At 42.0% G+C, this 24858-nt stretch overlaps 2 protein-coding genes across 2 annotated transcripts; one reads left to right on the top strand and one right to left on the bottom strand.

Moving 5' to 3' along the window:
• Nucleotides 1-209: 209 nt before the first annotated feature.
• mfsd8l2 (major facilitator superfamily domain containing 8-like 2) lies at nucleotides 210-11059 on the bottom strand. The gene is made up of 11 exons (XM_078263841.1): nucleotides 10941-11059; nucleotides 10541-10726; nucleotides 9344-9406; nucleotides 9122-9241; nucleotides 8810-8889; nucleotides 8022-8304; nucleotides 5758-5831; nucleotides 5078-5291; nucleotides 4014-4136; nucleotides 3722-3852; nucleotides 210-985 (listed from the first exon to the last, which is right to left on the bottom strand). The coding sequence occupies exons 1-11, from the start codon at nucleotides 11014-11016 to the stop codon at nucleotides 905-907; spliced, it is 1431 nt and encodes a 476-aa protein (XP_078119967.1). The 5' UTR covers nucleotides 11017-11059; the 3' UTR covers nucleotides 210-904.
• Nucleotides 11060-12611: 1552 nt separating this feature from the next.
• Nucleotides 12612-24829, top strand: kcnmb3 (potassium calcium-activated channel subfamily M regulatory beta subunit 3). Its single transcript, XM_078264362.1, has 4 exons — nucleotides 12612-12697; nucleotides 20669-20866; nucleotides 23121-23295; nucleotides 24270-24829. The coding sequence occupies exons 1-4, from the start codon at nucleotides 12612-12614 to the stop codon at nucleotides 24630-24632; spliced, it is 822 nt and encodes a 273-aa protein (XP_078120488.1). The 3' UTR covers nucleotides 24633-24829.
• Nucleotides 24830-24858: the final 29 nt, after the last annotated feature.

Here is a 24858-nt window from a genome sequence, read left to right as displayed (position 1 = left end):
TACAGCGTTCTCCTCTCAGAGGCAGATGTGTAGCATGCAGCACATCCTAGAGGAAAATATAGGCAAGAACAGCTGACTGTACAGAAGTCACACCTTGTCATGTTTTGAATTATAAATACAGCCAATTAAACTTTAAATCCCCCCCATAGTAAAATGATAGAGATGGCTAATTAACAAGTACTTCTTAAATTTGGTTTTAATTCAGGAGCTTCTCATTTGCACATAAGATATAGAGGAATAGTTTCAGATAACATCTATCTGCTTTAGTCACATCTCTGTATTAACACTGAAGAGAACTGCAGTTTTACTCCAACACTACAAATACATATCAAGAAATCTCGAAAACTTCACTTTATTTGACCCTATTCTTCCACTGAAATGGAGCTGCTAAGACGTTGACAACTCCACTTCTACACCCATTATGTCAACTGTTTCATTTTCAGCTAGGGTTTTTTGTTTTTGAAAGACAAGAAATGAAAAATTTGGTACATGGGTCACATGCAAAAAAACATGCTCTCTTATCTTTTCATCACCACCTGGGAATATAAATAGTTCAGTTTAAAAATAATGGCTTTCATCTTCATTTACACCTCTGAATATTCAATATGAGAGCAATGGTGCCCCCTTGTGTAAAGTATAATTAATAGTCTGATAGTGATATGCATGCAAGGTAGATTCTAATAAAACCTGATAACAGAGAGATTGTGCAAAGTTAAAAAACATAGTCTTTTTACCTGTGTGATCACTTCTATGGCAGGTTCTGAGGTACAGTATGTGTTTGAACATTTTTATTCCACGGTCATACAGTTTCCTCTGCAGTAAACTTTTATTGATTCTCTCAGAAGTGAAGGGCACTCCCTCTGTCCGTCTTCAACCTCTCGGGCTCTTCAGACAGACTGCGGCTCTAGCCTCCGCTGTCAGAGCTCTGAGCACACTGCACTGCCCTGGGCTCAGTCAGCCGGTCGTAGGACAGCACAGTCATAATCTGCAAAAATGTACACCGTGATATGGCTTTAGAGAATAGAGAGCACCGAGTAATCAGTAGAGGCTATAAAAGACATATTGAGGTAAGGATTTTACTGGCAAGTAGCTACTGTTTCTCAGTTTGGGTAGTATAAAAGAGTATTGTGCACTTTGGATACTTTAATACTTTATGTCTAAACAACAGAAAAGCTCATCAAAACGTGTCCAAGATGCAAAGGCATGGAAGGACTTTGACCACAAAAAGGCGCGATATTTTGAGAAATTACAGTTTACTGGCGGTGCAGATCTCTACAAGTTGGCTCCCTCTTCTTGGATCCACGGCGACCCGGTGATTCTTCCTTCAGTTGCATATCCCGATATAGTCAACTACCTGGTTTTCTCGCCGAGCCCATACACAAGTATCCTACAAAAGTTTGGAGGCTTATAACCAGATGGTGTGTGGATGGGTGAGGGAGACGCAGTACCAAGTCATTAACGACCGTTGTGTTGTGAAGGCCAAAGTAAGTAATGCAATAACGTCTTTAATCAACCTAACCTTAACTGTATGATCTCATTGTGATACTCAAGGTGTAGCCAAGTGACTCTCAATAGTTTTTTTTTTCAATTCAAAGACCGAACAAGACAGAGTTTTCCCTCATAGATCCTGGTTGAGCTTTGCCAACCACAAGCGCCTCCTTTCCTCTGATAACCTCTGGCATTCCTCTCCCTGGTTTTTAATAACTTTTGGAAGTCGATAATATTCCAAATGTTTTTCTCGGTCTGACCTATTGGTACAACCTAAAACACGGCAATAATTAACCATTTTCCTTGACGCCGTTCGGGATCTACTTCAGTGCCTGTACTTTGTTGTGATGCGGAGTACCTCCAACATGGCGACTTTGGGTCTGATGACGCGTCTGATGATGCGCCGTGAAAACCCTCTATTACTAGTCTCGCATTGCCAGACCTATCTCCACAGCACTATGGAGTAAGGTCTGGCTACTCCACAGATACATTCTGGGATAGGAGAAGAAAAAAAAACGCTCTGGGTTGTTTGCATTTCTTTAAACCAAAACCAAATTGTCTCAGGCGGCACTGGGATCTGGATGCAGCGACAGTGGCTCAGCAAAATAGCACAGGGAAGAACTTGTTTAATCTTGTGTGTATATATATATATATATATATATACTGTTTCGGCTGGGAACAGGTAAGCAAGAAGTCTGTTGTTTTTGTGTGCATAACTCTGATAAAGTGGTGCAGATATTCCCTGGTAGGCTGTAGCAGTGTTTCCCTTTGGATTCGTCAAGGGGAGATTGGTGTAGTGTTGTGGCCAAAGCGGTTGAAGCATTTGCTTGGGAGCACATCTGTGGATTCCAGGTGGGTTGCTGGCTTGCTAGTCGCTCAGCTGATTCATCGGGCATTAGTGCATAATTACCCTCCGCAAGTAGCTGCATTAAGACTAGGTGGGAGCTTAGTTAGTGGGTCTTTGTGTGTTTAGAGAGCAGGGAAATATAAACCGCCTGAGGAAATGTCAGAAATTGAAGCTTTTGTTGCTGCTCCGTCTAAGGAGGTGTTGGAGAAGTGTACCAAAGAACATTTAATTAAGACGGTGAGCACTACTCTGTAGCTGTGGGGGACAAACGTCTAAAAGACAATGTTGAATTAACTTTGAAATCAGAATTTGTCAAAAAGGGGATTATGATTGAACATCAGGAACATCAGGAAGAGCAGGAAGAGCTTCTCCCAGTTAACACAGCAATGTCTGTCTAGACACAGGGGCTAATTTACGAGCAACAGAAAGAGCTTATCGTGTTACAGATTGACCAGGAGATGCGAAAGCAAAGAAAAAAAGCAAGAGGTGAAGGTTAAGAAACAGGAGTTGGAGGTTAAAAAACAAATTGAAATAAAGATCCGCTAGCAGACTGAAAAAGTGAAACTAGCGTCACAAGAAGACATGAGTAATTTGTGTTTACTGCCACAGTTTAACTAAAGAGATCCAGGTATCTTTTTTTGTTTTGTTTGAGCGTGCTGCAAAGACTAGAGATTGGCCAGATGCTTATTGTGCTTTAACGTTACAGTGTGTCCTGACAGGAAAAGCGCAGGCGGATTATTGGTCTCTGAGCTTAGAAGACAGCTCCAGCTACGAAAAAATTAAATCAGCTGTGCTTAAGGCGTATGAACTTGTGCCAGAAGCATATCGTCAATGTTTTAGATCTTGGGAGAAAAGAAATGGCCTAACCCATCACGTTAAACGCTGGTTGACTGCACTTGAGATTACTTCTTTTTATAAACTCTGAGAGTTGGCTGTTTTGGAGCAGTTTCAAAGTTAAATTAAAGTTTACTTTGCTTCATAGTCATGTATCCATGTACTGTACTTTAATGAGAAAAAAAGATATCACTGCTGCTGAGGCTGCTGTATCAGCCGATGAATATGTGCTGCTCTATAAGAGCAATAGAGGGCACTGCGTGTGATGACGTGGGTTGGAAAATAAACCTGTCACTGTTCCATTTGAACACACACGACCATTGAAAAATAATACGGTAAAGTTTGATCCGAAAACACCACGAAACAAGTTTGACAAAACTAAACCCTGTAACTATTTACATGAGTTGCAGTGGTATCAATCCTCTCATGACGCTCTTGCAAAAGAGGGAATCAGTGTTTATCCGAAAATATAGGACCTCATCTTTTAATTCAATCATGTTACCAACTTTTTTTGAGGCTATTAAACACTCAAATGAGCTGTGTTCTACTTACAGTGATCATTATGAGGAGGGCTAACATCATGCCCAGCATTACGTACAAGTTTTCAGTCAGTCCTCCCGCCCATAAAGGACCCAAGATGGTGGCCAGACCCCCAACTGAGCGTCTGATACCTTGGCTGAATCCTTTCGGTGAGGCGTCACAAAAGAATTAAAGGTTAAGTATAAACATTGAAATATGTCTTGAAAGAAAAGCATGTATAACTGTTCTGTGCATCATATATGCTGAGCTGCAATCTGTTGTTTCAATATGTTGAATCATGTAAACAGCGGAAAAACAAGCCAACCTTGTGTTTTCTCTGCAGTAATTTTGGAGAAGAGAGACACCTGAGACACAGCCACAAAGGGAAGCCCCAGCAGCTGCAGAAAGACTCCGATGATGAAGGCCGACAGCTCCCATCCATATCCACCTGGCAAGAATGGAAAGATAATACCCTGGTATTACTGAATTATAGACCTTCTAGTTTGCCCCCATATTATAAGGAACATATCATTAAACAATTATATTTACAGACTGTAATCTAACACATACATTCATTAAATATATTAGTAGATTTCTTAGCTATTAAATTATCATATTTTGTATTATATTATATATATATATTTGATATGTGGTGATAAGGATTCAAAGTGTGTGTCAGATCATATTTCAGTTATCCATCCCTTCTTCTCTCAGTTTTTAAGTTCCCTTCCACAAACGGGTTGGCAGCACCAGAGATAGCTCTATCTGAAAACTAAACCTCTGCCAAGCTGGCAGTCACTAGATATTTGTTCTCTGCTGCTTTGCACCATGCACATGTGTGAATGTGTGCCCACTCAAACTGTTCGATGTTCCTGCATAAGCCTAGTCTGCAAGCATATAATCAAATGCAATCAAACATGTTTCTTAGTGGTCAAATGTATTTTTCTTCAGGTATCTGCCTTTAAGGTTTCATTTCTTTGTTTGGTTGTTTTAACTGTGACTGTAACCAATAGAAAACAAAAATAGGCTATGCTTTAACAAATAGCATTTTTGTCTAATTAGATTACTGTAATCCTTTTATATGTACTCAGGCACTCCCCAGCTCCAGCCCTGTCAGTTGTAATCAGAGCGATAAATGTGACGAGCTGCAACAGACGCAGGCCAACATGAACATACAGGATCCAGTTTGCCTGTATGATCTCCTGCTGGCCTGCCAGAGTTTGAATGATATAATTTACAGGGCATACTCAACTCAGCCAGTGTGTAACCCAATATGGCTCTGCTGCGCTCTACACACCAACAACAAGGATTTGGCACAGAACAGCGAGGCATTTTTTTAAGGCTGTGTGGGCCTTTTGCATTTGTGTGTTTACCCGGACAGGTTAGCACCTCGGGGGTTGCAGAGGAAGATGAGGCACCAGATACAAGCGGTGCAGCAGATGACCAGGCCCACAGCCAGCATGGCACGGTCCGCCACCTTCCTGCTCAGCCAGCGCACAAAGAAGAAGCCCAGGATGACCTCCACCCCGCACAGGCTGTACATCAGGCTGTTGCCCAGCTCGCCAAAGCTGAAGTGGCGCTGCGTCAGAGGAGTCACCATGGTCTGGGGGATTTTAAGAAAGATGTTCACGAGGTCAGCCAGTTAGACAAAGTGATTCAACCAGAGGTAGAGGAGGAGATTCTTATAAGAGCTGAAACAAGCACCCTTTAAGTCCTTTAAAGGCTTCATGCAGTCCAGATCAAAAGAATTGTTTTGTTTTGATATTGAAATGATTGTATAATCCAGGTCAGCGTTGTGTGACTATTCCGGCGCCACAGTTTCATTAGAAGAGAATAAAGGCCTCTTCATGTTTCATGTCTTGGACATAGAGACTGATTATGTGCCCTGCTTACATCAGTTTTACTTTGAGCGTCAAGCGATACTTGATTATTTTCTCAAAGTAACAGCGCAGGTCTTTCCACGTAAGCCTCAGATTGATGCAGTTTGGATGAAACTGTAAAATAGTGTGACACTGTGTGAAATGCTTGGAAAACCCTGGGTGACGGATCTCAACGCCAGCTGCTCTCACCTCCAGCGCTGTCTGATTGAAGAGAGTGATGAACTGCGCCGTGAGGAGAACAACCACCTCTTCTCTCAGTAACTCTGCAGTGTGAGAGACACAGAGAGAGAGAGAGAGAGAGAGAGAGAGAGAGAGAGAGAGAACCATAAAACAAATTCAAGTGGTGCCATTAAATTGAAAGTTTTAACTGGCAAGTTAGGTTGTAGATAAACTGTTGTACGCCATTTATCATCTGAAAGTAATCTTTAGACTCAAAGAGTCAGGCGTGATAAATCCTGGCTGGTTGGTCATGTTGATCCTCCAGCCAATAAATAGTCTTTTTCAAGTAATAAGTGAGATAAGCTCAAATGATAGCACAAGAAAAAAAACATTTTAATAAATTCAAAATTTTGCTTTTCCTGGAACAAAAACTCCCTTATGGACTTGGAGAGGAGGAAAAATGAGCTGGGCTTGCTGCTAAATTGGGAAGTATGTGCCAGATGGCTGGAAGAATGGCTTGATATTATAGTGTGTGAGTTCTCTCTCATCCGGATTTTTACTTTTATTTCTTATTTTATTTTTGTTAACTACTGCTATACTGTATGTGTAGTGTACATATTTAAAGTATGTGTGTATTTTAATGTTTGTGTGTGTGTGTGTGTGTGTGTGTGTGTGTGTGTGTATTTACAAGTTCTATGAAGGTAGGTTAATATGGGGTGAACATATCATATATGGGTTTAAACTGGCTCTCAAGTGATGTATTATTGCATGTCTATAAAGTTGGGGTGCTTGGAAGAGAGATATGTTGATAAATCAATACAGCAGAGGCAGAGATATTCAGGTTTTTTTACTCTCTGGTGTGAGTTGAGCTCAGAAAACACTGGATCCTACAACTTCCATGACGCAACTTGATAACGTCTTTCTTAGACCCTCCCTGACGGTAAACATCCTTCGCTCCAACTTCACGTCCCCATTTTGTGACACAAAACTACTGTTATGAATTTGTAAGTCTTCAAGTTCAAGCCAAGATTACTTTGATGACATCATCAGGGTTATTTTCCTCAGACTTGACAAAGCTCCTGCAGAGCAGAGTAGTACTCCTTATGAAAAGTAAACTAATCTGCACTTGTAACATTGTCAGTGTGACCCTAGAGTGACCCTTAAAACTTAAAAGCTAAAGCATAAAGCATTTATTAACTGTAACATTTACAAATTATTAGCATTTAAAGAGATTTTGTTAGTCATATTCTTGCTGAGAGTTAGGGTGGTATCAATCTTCTCATCTAACTCTCCCCCACAACGCGTATTTCACAAAATATTTAACCCCTCCTCTAAACCATTTTTAATTGTTTATATTCTGCTTATTAGTGCTAAATATTCCCCTTGTTCCAAAAGCAAATATTCACACACAGGATTTAGTTTAGTATTGTTTGTGATGCATGACCCCAACCAGAAATGAAAAGACTAGATAAAAGAAAGTAAAAAGAAAGTGAAAGAGCTGCCTGTCGTTTCAGAGATTCTTCACTCATACACAAGAAGTCAGGGAAGATCAATAATGCAAGAGAGTGAATACGAGACAATGTAACGGCTATCAGACACTCCTACAGTATTTGCAAGTGCTGCAGACATCCTCCAGTTTAGCGCCTGAGTTTCTGGTGTTGTAGATTTTCTTCAAATCGAAAGGGAATCAATACAAAGAATGTTGGCCACATTACCAATTCTGTCTCCATTTCATCCACAAGTCAACCACAGCAATCCAGTCAATAAAAAAGGACGTCTTCTATCCAACCCATCCCTTTGACACATTTTCAAAGAGGGAGAGAATCGATTTGAAGGTTTGACACACACACACACACAGACTAACAAAGTGCAGAAAAAGTTAATCAATAACGGCACACAATCACTGCTTGCATCCCATACAAACTTACTATGACACTAATCCAATAGGAGACCTGACATCATACATATACATGCACACTCTGACATAAACCAGACACATACACACAAGTCCAATCAATGCACAGGGAATCTGATCTGACATGCCACACAGAATTCCTCAGAGAGACTTGGAGAATGTAAAGTGTGTGTAAGTATGAGTGTGTGTGTGTGTGTGTGTGTGTGTGTGTGTGTGTGTGTGTGTGTGTGTGTGTGTGTGTGCATGCAAGAAAATCAATAGAGCTGATACGAAACATGTGCATTGGCAGTGACATCTCTTCCTACCTGAACCCCACAAATGAGGCAGAGGAAATCTGACAATCATTGCTCGGGACAGGCAGTCAAACCTGCTCGCTCACCTCTGCTGGCACTGAAGTTTTTGTAGGGATCTGAGACTGACGAGGCGCCATGGACAAGCTGCAGCTCAGATGATGCGGAGGTCTCCAATTGGTCAGAGTTGACAGCTCTGTAGGTGTGCACGGATTCCTCGTCAGACCCCAACAGCAGCACCTCCTCCTCATCATCCTGCGCTTGTTTCATCTCCACCATCACTACGCCCCCCTCTGAGCTGATGGGTGGTACATCCCTGTACAGAGCCAGGACCACAAACTGGAGCAGCACCCACAACAAGCACATGAAAATCTGAGAGTAAAAGGAGGAATAAGATTTTTTTTTTTTTAAATGTGCTTAAATATTTTAGAAATTAACTTGAGATCAAAATCCTAGAAAACTATTAGGAGAGACAAACTACCTATATATATGGAGGAGGGTGTTCAAGACATAAAGTAACCAGGCATAGTGAAATAAAGACACATGCAGCATTCAATTATGTGGGGAAATTGAAGTAGGTGTAGGAGCTTTGTTATATCTCATTTAAGCAACATCCGTTCTACGAAATAAAACACTTTTCAACATAAAAAGGGTTTTATTTAGAGACTCGTGAGATGGAATCGATTCTGGTTGTTACGGGCCTGAGTATCGCTGTAGGCGTTTCGTATTCTCCTTACTCAGAGAAGAACAAAGAAGAAAGAAAAAAAAAGTGAGTCAGGAGGAATGCAGAATGTAGAACCACTATTTCTGAAGGTTGTTTCTGAATTCATGAGACTTTCAGAGAACCTTAGATTACTGATTATTTGGATGCTGTTACCCCAGGAGACGTATATTTGTTCACAATAAAGGGCCCCAGTTTGAAATCACACAGCCGCAGGAACAGGTTGAACGCCGGCCCTGGAGAGACAGGAAAAGAACTATAAAGAGGAGCTGTAATAAAACAGAGCATGTGTGGAGACAGTAGCCTCCCCCTAAGTGATTTTATAGAATGTCTCCTTCTCCCAGAAACTGAACATCAAAGAAGACATCACATCCTGCCTGGTGTCAGATACTTTTTAGAAGACAGAGGAGCTGGAGAAAGGTGAAACGACACGTCTTTCTGTGGTTAGATGAAGGGGGAGAAACTGACCCACAAGGAGGCCAGCTTGTCGACAGGCCATGATGGCTGCAAAGACGCCAGCGCGCTCCTCTGGCCGAGTGCTCTGAGTCAGGAAACCAAAGATGGAGGAGCCCGCTCCTGCACCGACACCTGAGAGGAAAACAGCATCCTTCTGTTACACCTCCACAACATGCTGTGTGTGTGTGTGTGTGTGTGTGTGTGTGTGTGTGTGTGTGTGTGTGTGTGTTTCACCTGCTACAAGCCGACTGCATAACAGCAGCCACTTGGAATATCCAATAAAATACATGAAGTTACCTGAAACACAAATAAACATGAAAACCATGCTGAGTGAAATGCTAGCAGCAAGGCTAAAATATTAAATATATCAACTAATAATAAACTGCCATAACATTTGCTCCCCTGTATTTAGATTTTAACAACCTTAACTCTTCATCTAGCGCCATCATCAGGTCATAATTTAAATGTGTCAAACATTTTGGTTCATGATCAAATATCCGGCAAACCCTAATGTCATTCCCATCAGCCTCAGCTGTACTCTGTGTTTAGTGCAAATGTAAGCAACATAGACAGTACATAAGTAAGCAAGCTAACTAAGATGGTGACCATGGTAAACACTATCCTAACTTTACATTAGCATGTTAGCATTGACACTGTGAGCGTTCGGTTCTGACATAAAGAGAAAAAGATAAAAAAAGATTTATTTTTTTTGTAAGAATTAATATGTAGTAGTAGCTAGCAGTATTGCTCAAATTACCACAACAATTTGTTGTAAAAACCAGTGTACGATTCATGGTAACTAACTGCAAGGTAACTACCATCATGCATTGCACAACAGGGGAAACAAAGGCAAATTTAGATAAAAGGACTGTGTTCCAGTCTAGCAAGTTTTCAAACAAAGACAACCTCTGTTTTACCTAGACTTATTACATTTTAGTGTGCCTTTCAATTGAATGGGCCATTTTCTGTTTTATTTAGATTTTATTATTATTTTATTTTTCTTCTGTGTTAAACGGGGAGGGGCAGGTGGTGGGGTAATGATCTTACTTGCGTGCTTTAAGAACAGTAGGCTCAGTAGAACAGTTTTGATTTGAGTGTAGCGGTTTATTCATAATTATTTATCTATTAACTGTTAAATTTACTCCATCCCTTCTTGCTCATGGCCTTCATTTAGGCCCTTTTATTGAAACTACTTTGCTTTCACCCAGTTGAAAGGAGATTTTTCCTTTGTTCATTTTTTTGTTAATAAAATCAACATTTAGGGTATAACAGTCTCCTGTTTATTCTGGGTCTTGTGTATAAGTATCACCTGATCACACCCATAGACCTACAATTTCCTATGCAGTGTGTAATGAATAATGAATGAGCCAGCGGCTTCTAAAAACCTGACTCTCTGTGTCATGTGATTTGTCTTGTGGTTTGGTTACTCACCGGCAATCTCAAAAAGATTGGAGAAAAGGATGATGGACTTTGTAGTTTTGCTCCGGTCTGACCAGAGCCCAAAAAGAGGGCCTGTGAGCAGTCCGCTCAGACTGAAGGCAGACAGACCCAGACCCAGGAAGTAAGGAGGGGCCTCAAAAATCTGTAGATACCTCCATATTGTGGGCAAAATGACGGCTGAGACCACCAGAGAAGGATGAAGGAGGATGAGTGTGGAGGAAAAGGAAGAGAGATGTGTAAATAACAAGCCTTGTTTACCCACAGCAAAATATATCTAAATTAAATGTCCTCTGTGATGTGTGCTTACAGCCAAAAACGCCAGGCAGATTCTGCTCTAATGAGACAATTATCTCATGTCTTCAAATCCATAAAGCTGTCATAATGAACTTACCATACTCAATGCCGCTCAGCATAAATATCAGTCCAATGGTGTAAAAAGTTAGATTCCTCTTTTGGTGATTATCCATTTGCTCAGTGACTTGCTGCCTTTTACAAGCCGAGCTCTGACTGTACACGTTCAAAAATGTTGTTCAGTGGCTTCAGATAATAGGAAACACTGTGCGTCCAATTACAATTGCTCCAAAGAATTTGTCGCACCAATGTGCAAGTTCATTTTAGAGCTTCTTAAAGATAAAAAACTGAGATCATACGGGGCTTCTCCCATAAAAAGAGGCTCAGCAGGGGTGAGACCTGAAAACACAGGGTGGAATAAACATCAAATCAGCAATGAAAACAACACAGACCAGTCTGAAATGATTGCAGTAGTCCGTTCCAATTAGGCATTTATGTTAAAGAAGAAATTCAGTTTGAGTCACGTCCACAGCAGCACACTTTGAGCCTCACGGTCAAGGCAATGTCTCGAGTTACCAGTTGAGGTAAAGTACACTGAACTTTATACATTTTTAATCTTGTTTTCTTCAGTTTCATCAAAGCACTGGATTCTCCCATAGACCAGTGAAGAATTGTGCCAGACCTATCTGCCTTCTTGTAGGCTATAGATATAAATAACTTTGCTTTTTTACAAAACAGACTCCACTTGGCAGTTCACAAATACAAATTATCACACACAAAATCAGATAAACTGCGATTACATTTCCCCAAATATGAAGCCTTACACCAGGACGCGTAATAAAAGGTGAAGGAAATATTCCCCAAAAAATGCTCCATTGTATTCAATACTGAATAAATTAGGTATGACATCGCTGTCATATTGTTATATTTAATGGTTGGCTCTATTCTCAAACTGCTGTGGTGTTCCTAGCCTTGGGCTTGTTTTATTAAACAGAACTGTCACCAAGTTAATACCTCCATATGTTTTTCCAGCAACCCATGAATAATACAAGGCGTTTTGATTGTTTGAATAACACATATAAACTGGCTCAGCATCTTGCACTCATGTCACACAGTGTCGGGACAATCTGAGAGGCTTTGAGCTCAACAGGCCGACAGGATGCTGAAATGTCGCAGGACACATGTGTTTGGGTCAGTATCTCTTCTGTATGTGTGTGTCTGTGTGTGTGTGTGTGTGTGTGTGTGTGTGTGTGTGTGTGTGTGTGTGTGTGTGTGTGTGTGTGTGTGTGTGTGTGTGTATGTGTAAATGTGTGTAAAGATGGTTGATTTGGCATATTATCCCAACTTTATGTCTTTTACTTCTAACTAACATCGTGCTGTTTCATTCTGTGTGAAAAGTTAATAAACGAGAAGGGATTCATTCAGCTTTTCCATGACAAACTGCTGCCTGCAGCTGAGCCTCACAGGTCTACTGTGAGGCCATTAGCATCCTACCTGCCTCACTGTACCTGTGGTGGTTTCTATAGAAACACACATGAGGGTAGAAGGTGTTGTTGGACTCACCTTTGAGCCTTGCTAAACAACAGGAAGTCCCCTGGTGAATAAACTGCAATCTGGTCCACTCAGTCAGTCAGCGCTCATCATTGGAGCCTGTTTGAGACATGATCAGCTGTTAACAGAAGGACATTTGACTTTCAGATAGAGAGGAGCTTGTTAGGTGGATATACATACTTGGAGCTGGGAGGTGGCTGGGACAGAGATAGGAGTGGGCATGTTCTTGAACACAGCTTCTCCCCGGAGGTCATTCACCATCCCGATTAAGATCAACCTGCAGGGTGCTCGTAGGCGGCAGACACGGTAAGAGAGGACAATCTAGGACAGCAAGGCTTTGAAAACACTGTTGGGAGTTAATTAAGTTTAAACAAAGCTTCACATTCAGATGTCTAACTCTTGGGTACATATGACCAAGAATGATTAAACACACTGATATGTCTGAAAAGCCAGATGCATCAATCTGAAAGATTTGAAGTGACTAAAATCGATTAATATTGCATTAAAGGGACACTCCACAGATTTAGCATACTAAGTTCCAGTTAGTAAATGTAACAAGTATGTAATAAGTTAAATGAAATACTGTACTTCAGTACAAATTTGAGGTACTTGTACTTTACTTGAGTCTTTTCTTTTCTTTTCTCTACATTTTAGAGAGAAATATTGTATTTTTTTACTCTACTACATTAATCTGACAGATTCAGTTACTTTACAAATTGAGATGTATGCTCACAATCCCATCTAACACGGGGGGGAGTGAGGCAGACAGACCGGGGGTGTGCTAGCTGTCCCTTCTAACATCAACTATAGCTGTAGCTGTATCCCTTCTAACATCAACCATAGCTGTAACTGTAGCCCTTCTCACGTCAACTATAGCTGTATCCCTTCTAACATTACCCATAGCTGTAGCCCTTCTAACATCAGCTGAATCCCTTCTAACATCAACCATAGCTGTATCCCTTCTAACATCAGCTGAATCCCTTCTAACATCAACCATAGCTGTATCCCTTCTAACATCAACTATAGCTGTAGCTGTATCCCTTCTAACATCAACCATAGCTGTATCCCTTCTAACATCAGCTGAATCCCTTCTAACATCAACCATAGCTGTATCCCTTCTAACATCAACTATAGCTGTAGCTGTATCCCTTCTAACATCAACTATAGCTGTAGCTGTATCCCTTCTAGCTTCAACCGTTGCTGTAGCTGTATCCCTTCTAACATCAACTATAGCTGTAGCTGTATCCCTTCTAACATCGACCATAGCTGTAGCCGTATCCCTTCTAACATCAGCTGTATCCATTCTAACATCAAACATAGCTGTAGCTGTATCCATTCTAACATCAAACATAGCTGTAGCCGTAGCTCTTCTGACATCAACAATAGCTGTAGCTGTATCCCTTCTAACATCAACTATAGCTGTATCCCTTCTAACATCGACTATAGCTGTAGCCGTATCCCTTCTAACATCAGCTGTATCCCTTCTAACATCAACAATAGCTGTAGCTGTATCCCTTCTAACATCGACCATAGCTGTATCCCTTCTAACATCAACTGTATCCCTTCTAACATCAACCGTTGCTGTAGCTGTATCCCTTCTAACATCAACCATAGCTATAGCTGTATCCCTTCTAACATCAGCTGTATCCCATCTAACATGGGGGGGAGTGAGGCAGACAGACCAGGGTGTGCTAGCTGTAGCTGTATCCCTTCTAACATCAGCTGTATCCTTTCTAACATCAACCATAGCTGTAGCTGTACAGCTGATGTTAGAAGGGATACAGTCACAACACACGTAGTTTATAAAATATTATGTTTAATTATAAATTAAACTACCCAACAATATATAGGCCTACAAGTACAGTTGAAATGATTAGCCAATTAAACACTTGGCCGATTAACTGTTTTGATCGTTTCCAGTTTTTTTTGCATTGAGAACTTCTACTTATAATACTTAAGTGTTACAATGTGCTCCTAGTTTGGACCCCAAAAGCAGATTCAGACTCAGGCACAATGGACTGGAGTATATAGTTTTATTTTATCTCAGTACTTGCAAATGAAGTGTGTAAAACAAGGTGGTGAGGTGGTTATCCTGGTGGAAGCAGATGGCATCTGGTGGTGGGGAATTTGTGCCAGGCAATGGCAGTGGATCAGCAGGAGGCAGGCTCAGCCTAGGCAGGTGCTGGAGATGGAAGAGACACAGGTGAGGTTATTTTCAGCAGAGTCACAACAACGGGTCAAAATCAGATTCTTCACTGGAGTTTAAGCCTGAAGAGCTACCACGTAGAGAGCGGAAACAATCTGGCGATGAGTGAGTGGCGAGCTGGGTTTCTTATACTGAGCTTGATGGTAAATGGAAGTCAGGTGTGCCTGGTAATGACTGTAGAGCCACGCCCCTGCTGATGATCACACATACACACACACACAGGGGAGGAGACACAGGGTGTCAGGTTACAGCCTGTAGCTACACAGTCATTACTACATAACAACGGCAAATTGTTTTTTGTGGAAAAATTACATTTTGGAATATTGGATTGTATGAGTTCGACAATCGACTAGTGTGGACTTCACCAGAAAACAGGAAATAAACAGAGCTATGGATTAACACAACTTTTATGCTTTCTGTCACATCTACTGCAGTCATATTTACTGTGTTCCCTCGGAAGGAATCCCTTCACATGGGTAGGCACTTGTAATGACATTTCAAACATGTTTAGAGGCTAAAAACACGTTTAAAACATGCCCTGTTTAAGCCTGTTAACTCTAGTGGGGGGATAACACGGTGTAGGCAGTTGTTTTTGTTATTCTCACTACTGACAGCACTCCAAATTTAGAAACAACAGAGCTCTCCTTTAAGAAAAGAATCTGAATTCTTCTTCCACCACTGTTCAGTTCAGTTTACATGTCAAATGTACTAGCTACTCTACGGCTTTCAGGGATGTGCAGAGACAGTTTGGGGGGCAGGGGATCAAGTGAAAAAGAGCAAATAATTAAAAAAATATTATTTATTTAAAAATAAAATAAATAAAATGTTAAATATATTAACACAACTCTGACTTCCTTACTAATTTATTTTAATTTCCTCACACTTACGCAATTGTTTCAAACTCAACAGATTTCTGCAAAATAATCAGTTCACACAGAGGCCATGGTCTTCTTTAGTACCCACCAGGTTTATCACAAGAGCAGGCAACAGCAAAGGAAACTATGCCACAACGTTCATGTTTTCTATGCTACTAGTTTCAAGTATGTATTTAGAATAACTGACTGCACCAAGGAGAGGGACACACTGTATTTGACTAATAATTTGCTTATTTTGCACATGGCAATACATCATTTTAATTATTTTGGTGTTATTAAACTAAATGTCAAAATCAACAAAAATCTTCACACTGAACTGAAAAAGGCTATTGCTCTTATTTTGTTAATTTTACAGGAGAAAAAGACACTTTAATTATTAGATTAGGAGCCCACGATCAAAATTATAAAGTTATGTTTTTCATGTAGTTAAAATTATATGTCTATTTTGCTTCCATGTCTTCTTTTACTCTAATGGAAAGAAAACTTCCAAAATATACATTTAGATGTTATTTGTTTTAGGCCTTCTACCCGCCGTCTGTTTGCATATATCGATTTTTTCTCTCTGCATATTTAAACATAACATTTCAGGGGAAAAGACTCTTGATGTAAGTCATTAACTGGGGAAGTTCTGTGCTGATATGTTTTAGTTATTTTGTTTATCCTATTCACCTGCAATGCCTTGTCCAATGTATGCAAATTAGCGCATTTTAATTAGTTAACGCCTACTTTGCATATCAATGTGGCGATTGTGATGACGTTATTAGACACAAATGTTTACTGTATTTACCTGTAGTGTCTCCTTTAAATACAGTGCATTAGCCTGCATGGCCACGATGCCTTAGCTTAACCTAGCTAACTTATTACATTAGCTCATGCATGTTAGCAAGACACAAGTTAACTATATTTGTTTTTGTCTTTCAAATAATTAGCTGTAAACTTGAGGCACTGCTAGTCTTTTGTTCATCACAACTCACCTCCACACAAGCCAAGAAAAACCCAGCTGGGAGCTTGGAAGGGCTGTCTGCATGCCTGCCTGCCTGCCTGCCTGCCTGCCTGCCTGCCTGCCTGCCTGCCTGTCTGTCTGCCTGCCTGCTTGCCTGCCTGCCTGCCTGTGTGTCTGCCTGCCTGCCTGCTTGCCTGCCTGTGTGTCTGCCTGCCTGCCTGCCTGCTTGCCTGCCTGCCTGCCTGCCTGTCTGCCTGCCTGCCTGCCTGCCTGCCTGCCTGCCTGCCTGCCTGCCTGCCTGCCTGCTTGCCTGCCTGCCTGCCTGCCTGCTTGCCTGCCTGCCTGCCTGCCTGCCTGCCTGCTTGCCTGCCTGCCTGTCTGCCTGCCTGCCTGCACCTGCCTGCCTGCCTGCCTTTGTCTGCCTGCCTGCCTGCTTGTCTGCCTGCCTGCCTGCCTGCCTGCCTGCCTGCCTGCCTGCCTGCCTGCCTGCCTGCCTGCTGCTGCCTGCCTGCCTGCTTGCCTGCCTGTGTGTCTGCCTGCCTGCCTGCCTGTGTGTCTGCCTGCCTGCCTGCCTGCCTGTCTGTCTGCCTGCCTGCCTGCTTGCCTGCCTGTGTGTCTGCCTGCCTGCCTGCTGTCTGCCTGCCTGCCTGCCTGTCTGCCTGTGTGTCTGCTTGCCTGCCTGCCTGCCTGCCTGCGTGTCTGATGTGTGGCTATGCTGTGAGTATGGAAGTAAATCTGTTTCATTGGATTTTGAAATTAAAAAGCCATTGAATTTCTAGCACTGAATATTTATACATTGAAATTATGTATCTGTAATCTTCAAATTCAGAATCCAAAAATTCAACATAAAAAGATTCTATATACCAAATTCAGATGCAAAATATATATTTAATATATAAATATATTTTCAACTTCCTCAAATTCAACAGGCCAAATTGAGCTTCAAAATGTATTGTTTGAAATTCAGTGTTAACATCTGGGAACCCAAGGAAAAGCAATCGATTGTAGAATCTAGATCGGGAGTTTGCCATAGTAGCAGCAACCAACAACTGAAAACGTTTTACAATTTTCGTCTGCTATTTCACCACTAAATTCACTTCTGAGACTTTTTTATGCAAGAAATCAACTGTGCAGAGAGAGAAGAATATGGGCATTTGTACAAAAATGAATGGCGAATTGCACATTTGCTCCGATGTTGTCGGACTTGAGAAGCTCCAGTCTGACGTGAGCAGCCTGCTGGTGGCGGCCGGGATCGAAAATTTGAAGAGTAAAATTCAGAGGCAAAAAATTAATTTGCATAATTTCAATGCATAAATATTCAGTGCTAGAAATTCAATCGCTTTTAAATTTCAAAATCCGATGAAACAGATTTACTTCAATCTGTGAGGGCATGCTGAGGTAGAGGAAGAGAGAGCGAGAGAGAGAGGGAGAGAGGGAGGGCATCGGAACTGACAAAGTTCATCTCCCGATCTGATATTTTTTAAATTCAATATATTAGTTTGACAGTGAAGCTGTGCACAAACAGGAATATATATTCATGACTTCATTATTTTTTAAAAGCACCACAGAAAAAAATGGCAGGTGCTCAAGCCCCGTTTGATGTATATGTGTGCACATGACTCTACGCTATTTAGAATTATGGGAAATGTAGGTTTAAGTATTTTAGAGCTTGTGATGTTCAGTTCACAACTGTCATAAATGTTGTAGCCTGACTTTCCATCTAGCGCCATCATCAGGTCAAACTTTTTTGTCCAATACTTTGGTTTATGACAAATTACCTGCTAAGACATTCCCGTCAGCAGCTGTACTTTGTGTTAAGTGCTAATGTAGGCATGCTTACATGCTAAACTAAGATGGTGAACATAGTAAACATTATACCTACTGATAGCATTTAGCTCAAAGCACCACTGTGCACAAGCACAGTCTCACAGAGCCATTAGCATGGCTGTTTTTGTCTTTCAAATAATTAGCTGTAAACTTGAGGCACTGCTAGTCTTTTGTTCATCACAACTCACCTCCACACAAGCCAAGAAAAACCCAGCTGGGAGCTTGGAGGGGCTGTCTGCATGCCTGCCTGCCTGCTTGCCTGCCTGCCTGCCTGCCTGCCTGCCTGCCTGTCTGTCTGCCTGCCTGCCTGCCTGCCTGCCTGCCTGCCTGCCTGCCTGCCTGCCTGCCTGCCTGCCTGTTTGTCTGCCTGCCTGCCTGCCTGCCTGCCTGCCTGCCTGCCTGCCTGCCTGCCTGCCTGCCTGCTTGCCTGCCTGCCTGCCTGCCTGCCTGCCTGCTTGCCTGCCTGCCTGCTTGCCTGCCTGCCTGCCTGCTTGCCTGCCTGCCTGCCTGCTTGCCTGCCTGTGTGTCTGCCTGCCTGCCTGCCTGCCTGCCTGCCTGCCTGCCTGTCTGCCTGCCTGCCTGCCTGCTTGCCTGCCTGCCTGCCTGCCTGCCTGCCTGCTTGCCTGCCTGCCTGCCTGCCTGCTTGCCTGCCTGTGTGTCTGCCTGCCTGCCTGCTTGCCTGCCTGTGTGTCTGCCTGCCTGCCTGCCTGCGTGTCTGCCTGCCTGCCTGCCTGTGTGTCTGCCTGCCTGCCTGCTTGCCTGCCTGTGTGTCTGCCTGCCTGCCTGCCTGTGTGTCTGCCTGCCTGCCTGCCTGCCTGTGTGTCTGCCTGCCTGCCTGCCTGCCTGCGTGTCTGATGTGTGGCTATGCTGTGAGTATGGAAGTAAATCTGTTTCATTGGATTTTGAAATTAAAAAGCCATTGAATTTCTAGCACTGAATATTTATACATTGAAATTATGTATCTGTAATCTTCAAATTCAGAATCCAAAAATTCAACATAAAAAGATTCTATATACCAAATTCAGATGCAAAATATATATTTAATATATAAATATATTTTCAACTTCCTCAAATTCAACAGGCCAAATTGAGCTTCAAAATGTATTGTTTGAAATTCAGTGTTAACATCTGGGAACCCAAGGAAAAGCAATCGATCTAGATCGGGAATCTAGATCGGGAGTTTGCCATAGTAGCAGCAACCAACAACTGAAAACGTTTTACAATTTTCGTCTGCTATTTCACCACTAAATTCACTTCTGAGACTTTTTTATGCAAGAAATCAACTGTGCAGAGAGAGAAGAATATGGGCATTTGTACAAAAATGAATGGCGAATTGCACATTTGCTCCGATGTTGTCGGACTTGAGAAGCTCCAGTCTGACGTGAGCAGCCTGCTGGTGGCGGCCGGGATCGAAAATTTGAAAGTAAAATTTAGAGGCAAAAAATGTATTTGCTTAATTACAATGCATAAATATTCAGTGCTAGAAATTCAATCGCTTTTAAATTTCAAAATCCGATGAAACAGATTTACTTCAATCTGTGAGGGCATGCTGAGGTAGAGGAAGAGAGAGCGAGAGAGAGAGGGAGAGAGGGAGGGCATCGGAACTGACAAAGTTCATCTCCCGATCTGATATTTTTTAAATTCAATATATTAGTTTGACAGTGAAGCTGTGCACAAACAGGAATATATATTCATGACTTCATTATTTTTTAAAAGCACCACAGAAAAAAATGGCAGGTGCTCAAGCCCCGTTTGATGTCTATGTGTGCACATGACTCTACGCTATTTAGAATTATGGGAAATGTAGGTTTAAGTATTTTAGAGCTTGTGATGTTCAGTTCACAACTGTCATAAATGTTGTAGCCTGACTTTCCATCTAGCGCCATCATCAGGTCAAACTTTTTGTCCAATACTTTGGTTTATGACAAATTACCTGCTAAGACATTCCCGTCAGCAGCTGTACTTTGTGTTAAGTGCTAATGTAGGCATGCTTACATGCTAAACTAAGATGGTGAACATAGTAAACATTATACCTACTGATAGCATTTAGCTCAAAGCACCACTGTGCACAAGCACAGTCTCACAGAGCCATTAGCATGGCTGTTTGTGTCTCTCACAAAACACTTTTAAGTGTATTGAGTGTCATTGAAACATTACCGACTGACTTCTGATTATATAACTTAACTAAGAAATGTAGTTAAGGCAATAGTTTCCCATTTGAGCCCAACATTTAAACTGGAAAATAAATGTAGTCTAATAAAAAATAAATCGAAGTTGAACATGAAATTTGTTGATGCATTGACTGAAATATGTAATTTACATCCCTGGTTTGTGTTTGTGTGTGTGTGTGTGTGTGTGTGTGTGTGTGTGTGTGTGTGTGTGTGTGTGTGTGTGTGTGTGTGCGAACGTGCGTGCATGTGTCACAGAGAGCTCCTTCACATAGCAACAGCACAGGAGTGGAGTAGAGGACTGGATGGGCGCGGAGAGCAGAAACCTCGGACCCAGATGCCAGTGCCGAGTGTTGGGGATGACAGAGCCATCCTGCTGGGCTTCACCATGATGGCCTTCTCTGTGCTCATGTTCTTTGTGGTCGGCATTACTATGGTCAAACCTTATGTTAACAGGTGTGGTTTGTCTGCTGATGCTAGAAGGGATTGCTTATCATTTGATTTTTTTTAATTAGAGCTGCAACTAGCAATTGTTTTCATTATTAATTTAACTCATGATTATATTTTTGATTAATTGAAGAATTGTTTGGTTACAAATAGCTCACCAACAGTCCAAATCCAAAAGAGATACATTTTTTGTGAAAATTAAAATCTATTATCAGAGCTCTATGCAAACTACTTGTTATGGAAGCCCATTACTACCAAGACAATAAAAAACAGCACTAAGAGTCTGTTATTTTGAGCATGCTAACATGCTCAAAATAACAATGCTAACATGCCGATGTTTAGCAGGTACAATGTCCACTAAGCTTAACCATCTTGGTTTAGCATGTTAGCATAGGATCTGCTTCCATAAGATGTGCTACAATATGAATACAAATACTGTAAGAACACCCCTCACACCTAGGGAAGCTGAGAACGGATGTCCTTTCTTATCTTGAGAAAACAAAAGATTGTTTCCTCTTATTACTTATGTTTGTCAGAGATCAGAAGTTGAAACGGCCCAGATCGAGCTGACGGTAACGGACTTGGTTAAACAGAAGTATACACCTGTGACAACATGCAGTTTTCAAAATAAGGTGTTAACAAAGGATATATATATATATATATATATATATATATATATATATATATATATATATATATATATACATACTATTACTTCAATTGTATTCACAAGAAGTATAAAGCATGTTAACAGTGTCCCTCATAAATTCTGACAATGACTGGTATGTTCGAGTCAAGGACATCTACATCAAAATCAAGCATTTTTACTGTATCAGTTTAGAGATATCCCAAAGTAAAAGTCCCTTTAGTTTGATCTGGGCTGTTTGAATGCATTTAACATAAATGTCAGTATATATGGGTGCACTACAGTTGTAGCGTCGGTTGTTTTGAACACAGATGCCAGTGCCAGCCTGTTTGGCTGCAGTGCATGACGGCATAGTATATATCCACGACGTTCCACTTAAGGATTGCTCCAATGCCACCGGAAATTCTGCCGGATGGCCCTTACCTTCCACTTTCTTTGTGTTGGAATTTTAAACTCTGGTCGATTTATGAGGAATATTGTTAACTGCTCCTCAGATCTCTGCAGGGTAAATCCAGACAGCTAGCTAGACTATCTGTCCAATCTGAGTTTTCTGTTGCACGACGTAAAATTTTTTTTTGAACGTACACATGTTCCACCAAAACAAATTCCTTCCCGAGGCTATTTTGCAGCGGCACCGTGGCTCTGTCCGGCGCTTATCGCCACCCATGACGATTGGGATGCCAATAAACCAGAGAATGTTTTTCTCCCATCCCGGAATGCTGTGTGGACTAGTCAGACCCTCCTCCACAGCGCTGTGGAGGAAGGTACAGTAATGGCACTCCTAATCTCTGCTGAATATTATGAAATAATAAAAGAAAAAAATATTTGTTTTCTCGTGATAACGAGTTAATTAACTCGTTCTCTCGAGATAACAGCATTAAAAAAAATTGCAAGAATGGCCTGTATCGGCTTCCGTACACATCAGAGATCTAAAGGCTGCTTTATGCTTCTGCGTCAACTCCATGCCGTAGCTATGCCGTCGCTCCTACGTCGTGACCTTTTCGGAGTTCTGCGTCGGGGTCGCTTTGCATCGCAGTGCATTTCACCACCATAACGCTAGGGAGTGATAAGTCTAAGGTTATTTGCAAGGTGTCTGCCAGCCAGTTTATGTTATGTTAGCAAGCAAACTTTAGCACAACTGCTCACAAAGTACTGCCCTCTGAAGTGCTAATTTCAAAACTTTACTGACATTTTACAAACGGATAACCCCGTCATTGTGACCAAATATGTCTGAGTTTATTTGCAAAGCTTATGTCAGTGAACTAGCATGTTGCTACTACCCACAGTTGGCTGCTTGAAACACCGACTATCAACACACGGGACAAGTTGACCAATCCCAGTCCTTGCGGTCTGCGTCGCCTCGACGCAAAGTTACAAATTTTTTGGAGGTGCACGTCGAGCTACAGCAGAGGGCTCGGAGAGGGGTTCGCGTGGACGCAGAGGGGTCTGCGGGGGTACGCCGTTGATTCAACGCAGAAGCATAAATCAGCCTTAAGAAGGAACAATTCTTGCCTTTCTGGTGTGTGTGTGTGTGTGTGTGTGTGTGTGTACATATGGTTGAGGTAGAAGGGTTGGAAGCCTTGGCTTGGGTACAACAACATTTTCCTTGTTTTCCAGCAACTGGGAGAATGAGGCCAGCTGTGTGCTGCTGCAGGCCGTCACCCTGGAGAAGTGGGTGGACTGCAGAGGTGTGAGCACTGTGCCTTGTCTCAGGGTGACGGTTAACCTCACGGACTCCAATGAGAGGGCTTTTCTCCACTTTGACGAGGAGTCGGTCCTCCTAGCTTCTGAGGTAGGGCTTTATGGCAGTACATTCCAGGTTTTAGGTCTTACTTATAATTAAAAAAAATGTTGCTTTATGAACCTCAGGTTTGGATCTGCTTCACATCAGGTGTGGCTTGTTGACTGTAAGGGAGGAACACCTGCAGGATACTTAAGGCCCTCGAGGAGTGGATTTGAGCATTAAGACTTTATATCTATGTACATGTAGGACCAATCGGTGTAGTAGATGTTCATTTTGCTTGCTCAAAACTCAGTCATCCAGTGTAGTCTACGTGATACGCAGGTATACGCAGTATACCCACTAAGAAATCTCCAGGATTTCCATATACCCACTTAAAAATGTTCACTGAATGTGATACGCAACAACATAGTTTTGTTTCAGATATTTGTCTTCACAAATACGGGGTCGAGTAATTTGACAGCAAACTAACCTAACACTGCAGAACATGCAGAGAGACTTTTCTCATCTTTCATCGACCCGCTGAGCACAGTGCGTAGTGTGTGCGTAGCGACCGGGCCCCAATGCTCCGTTTACACTAACGCCAGTATCCTCCCTTCACCACATTTAAGACAAATACAAGTAGTCTATTTTGTTTTGTCCTCGTTGCTTTGGGGTCAACTTTGTGATCCAGGTTCAGGTCCCTGATGTGAAAGCCCCCCTTACTGCTTTATATTCCATTATATTTTTGATATATTTTGAATGTCATCTGTGTTTTCCTTCTCAAAGGATAAATAAAGGTATTCCTACCATAAATTGGTGCATAAAAGTGTGCAGGAAATGAAGTCTTTGACGCTCAAAATCATCCTGGGGTATGGACATGGTATGGACACCCATACCCCACACTCTGAGCCAGGAAAAAAAAAAGAACCTTGCAGCTCGTCTCACTGATTGCAATCAGCGCTGCCAACTGTAACAAACAGGTCACTTGATAAAAAATTACACTTGAATAATATCTCCCCCTCCCCCACTCTCCCCCCCTCCAGTGTTTCTACATACCCAAATGTCAGATGGAAAGAACAGAACTACAGGATGAAGTCCTGAAAGTAAAAAACAGCTTGGACACTCAGCTGGGGAGCACCTCATCGTGCTTCACTGACCGTGCAAGGCACCCCAGGGACGTCATCTTGGGCAGGAAGTACACCTTTAAGAAGGCCTTGTTTGCATTGCTGTGGCCCTGTCTGATGCTGGGTGGTGGAGCTCTGCTGGTGGGCCTTGTGAAGCTGACACAGTGCTTAGCCCATCTCTGCCCTGAGACGTGCAGTGAGGCTGCAGTGGGCAGGCTGACATCAAGGCAGGGCAAACTTTACAGAATCTTCCAGAGGTCCAGCATGCAGTCTCCTTCATGACGTTTGTAGTGTTTGTGCTGCAACATGCCAACAATTGTGAATTAATATGTAACTTGTATACAATGTGAAACAGGGCCGGTATGTATAAATCAGAGTAAAAAAATATAACTTCAGTGTGTCAAAAATCCAAGAAAGACGTCATTTTAGCCTATTCTCTTGTGCCATGCAGATACCTTCCTAATTAAGAGAGCTCCAGAGGTTTCTGAACCCAGATAGGACTGACCAG

Source organism: Sander vitreus, chromosome 12 (genome assembly GCF_031162955.1).
Source record: "Sander vitreus isolate 19-12246 chromosome 12, sanVit1, whole genome shotgun sequence".
NCBI classification, from domain to species: Eukaryota; Metazoa; Chordata; class Actinopteri; order Perciformes; family Percidae; genus Sander; species Sander vitreus.
This window is presented reverse-complemented; position numbering and strand designations above follow the sequence as displayed.

Bases quoted from the DNA above. Each gene is read 5' to 3' on its own strand.
- mfsd8l2 (XM_078263841.1), bottom strand. From the start codon at position 11,016: ATGGATAATCACCAAAAGAGGAATCTAACTTTTTACACCATTGGACTG. The intron at 10,727-10,940 runs GTAAGTTCATTA...TGGTGGTCTCAG, and splicing joins GCTGAGCGGCATTGAGTATG to CCGTCATTTTGCCCACAATA. The intron at 5,832-8,021 runs GTGAGCGAGCAG...CTCACACTGCAG, and splicing joins AAACTTCAGTGCCAGCAGAG to AGTTACTGAGAGAAGAGGTG.
- kcnmb3 (XM_078264362.1), top strand. From the start codon at position 12,612: ATGTTCTTGAACACAGCTTCTCCCCGGAGGTCATTCACCATCCCGATT. The intron at 12,698-20,668 runs GTAAGAGAGGAC...CATGTGTCACAG, and splicing joins GCTCGTAGGCGGCAGACACG to AGAGCTCCTTCACATAGCAA. The intron at 20,867-23,120 runs GTGTGGTTTGTC...CTTGTTTTCCAG, and splicing joins GTCAAACCTTATGTTAACAG to CAACTGGGAGAATGAGGCCA.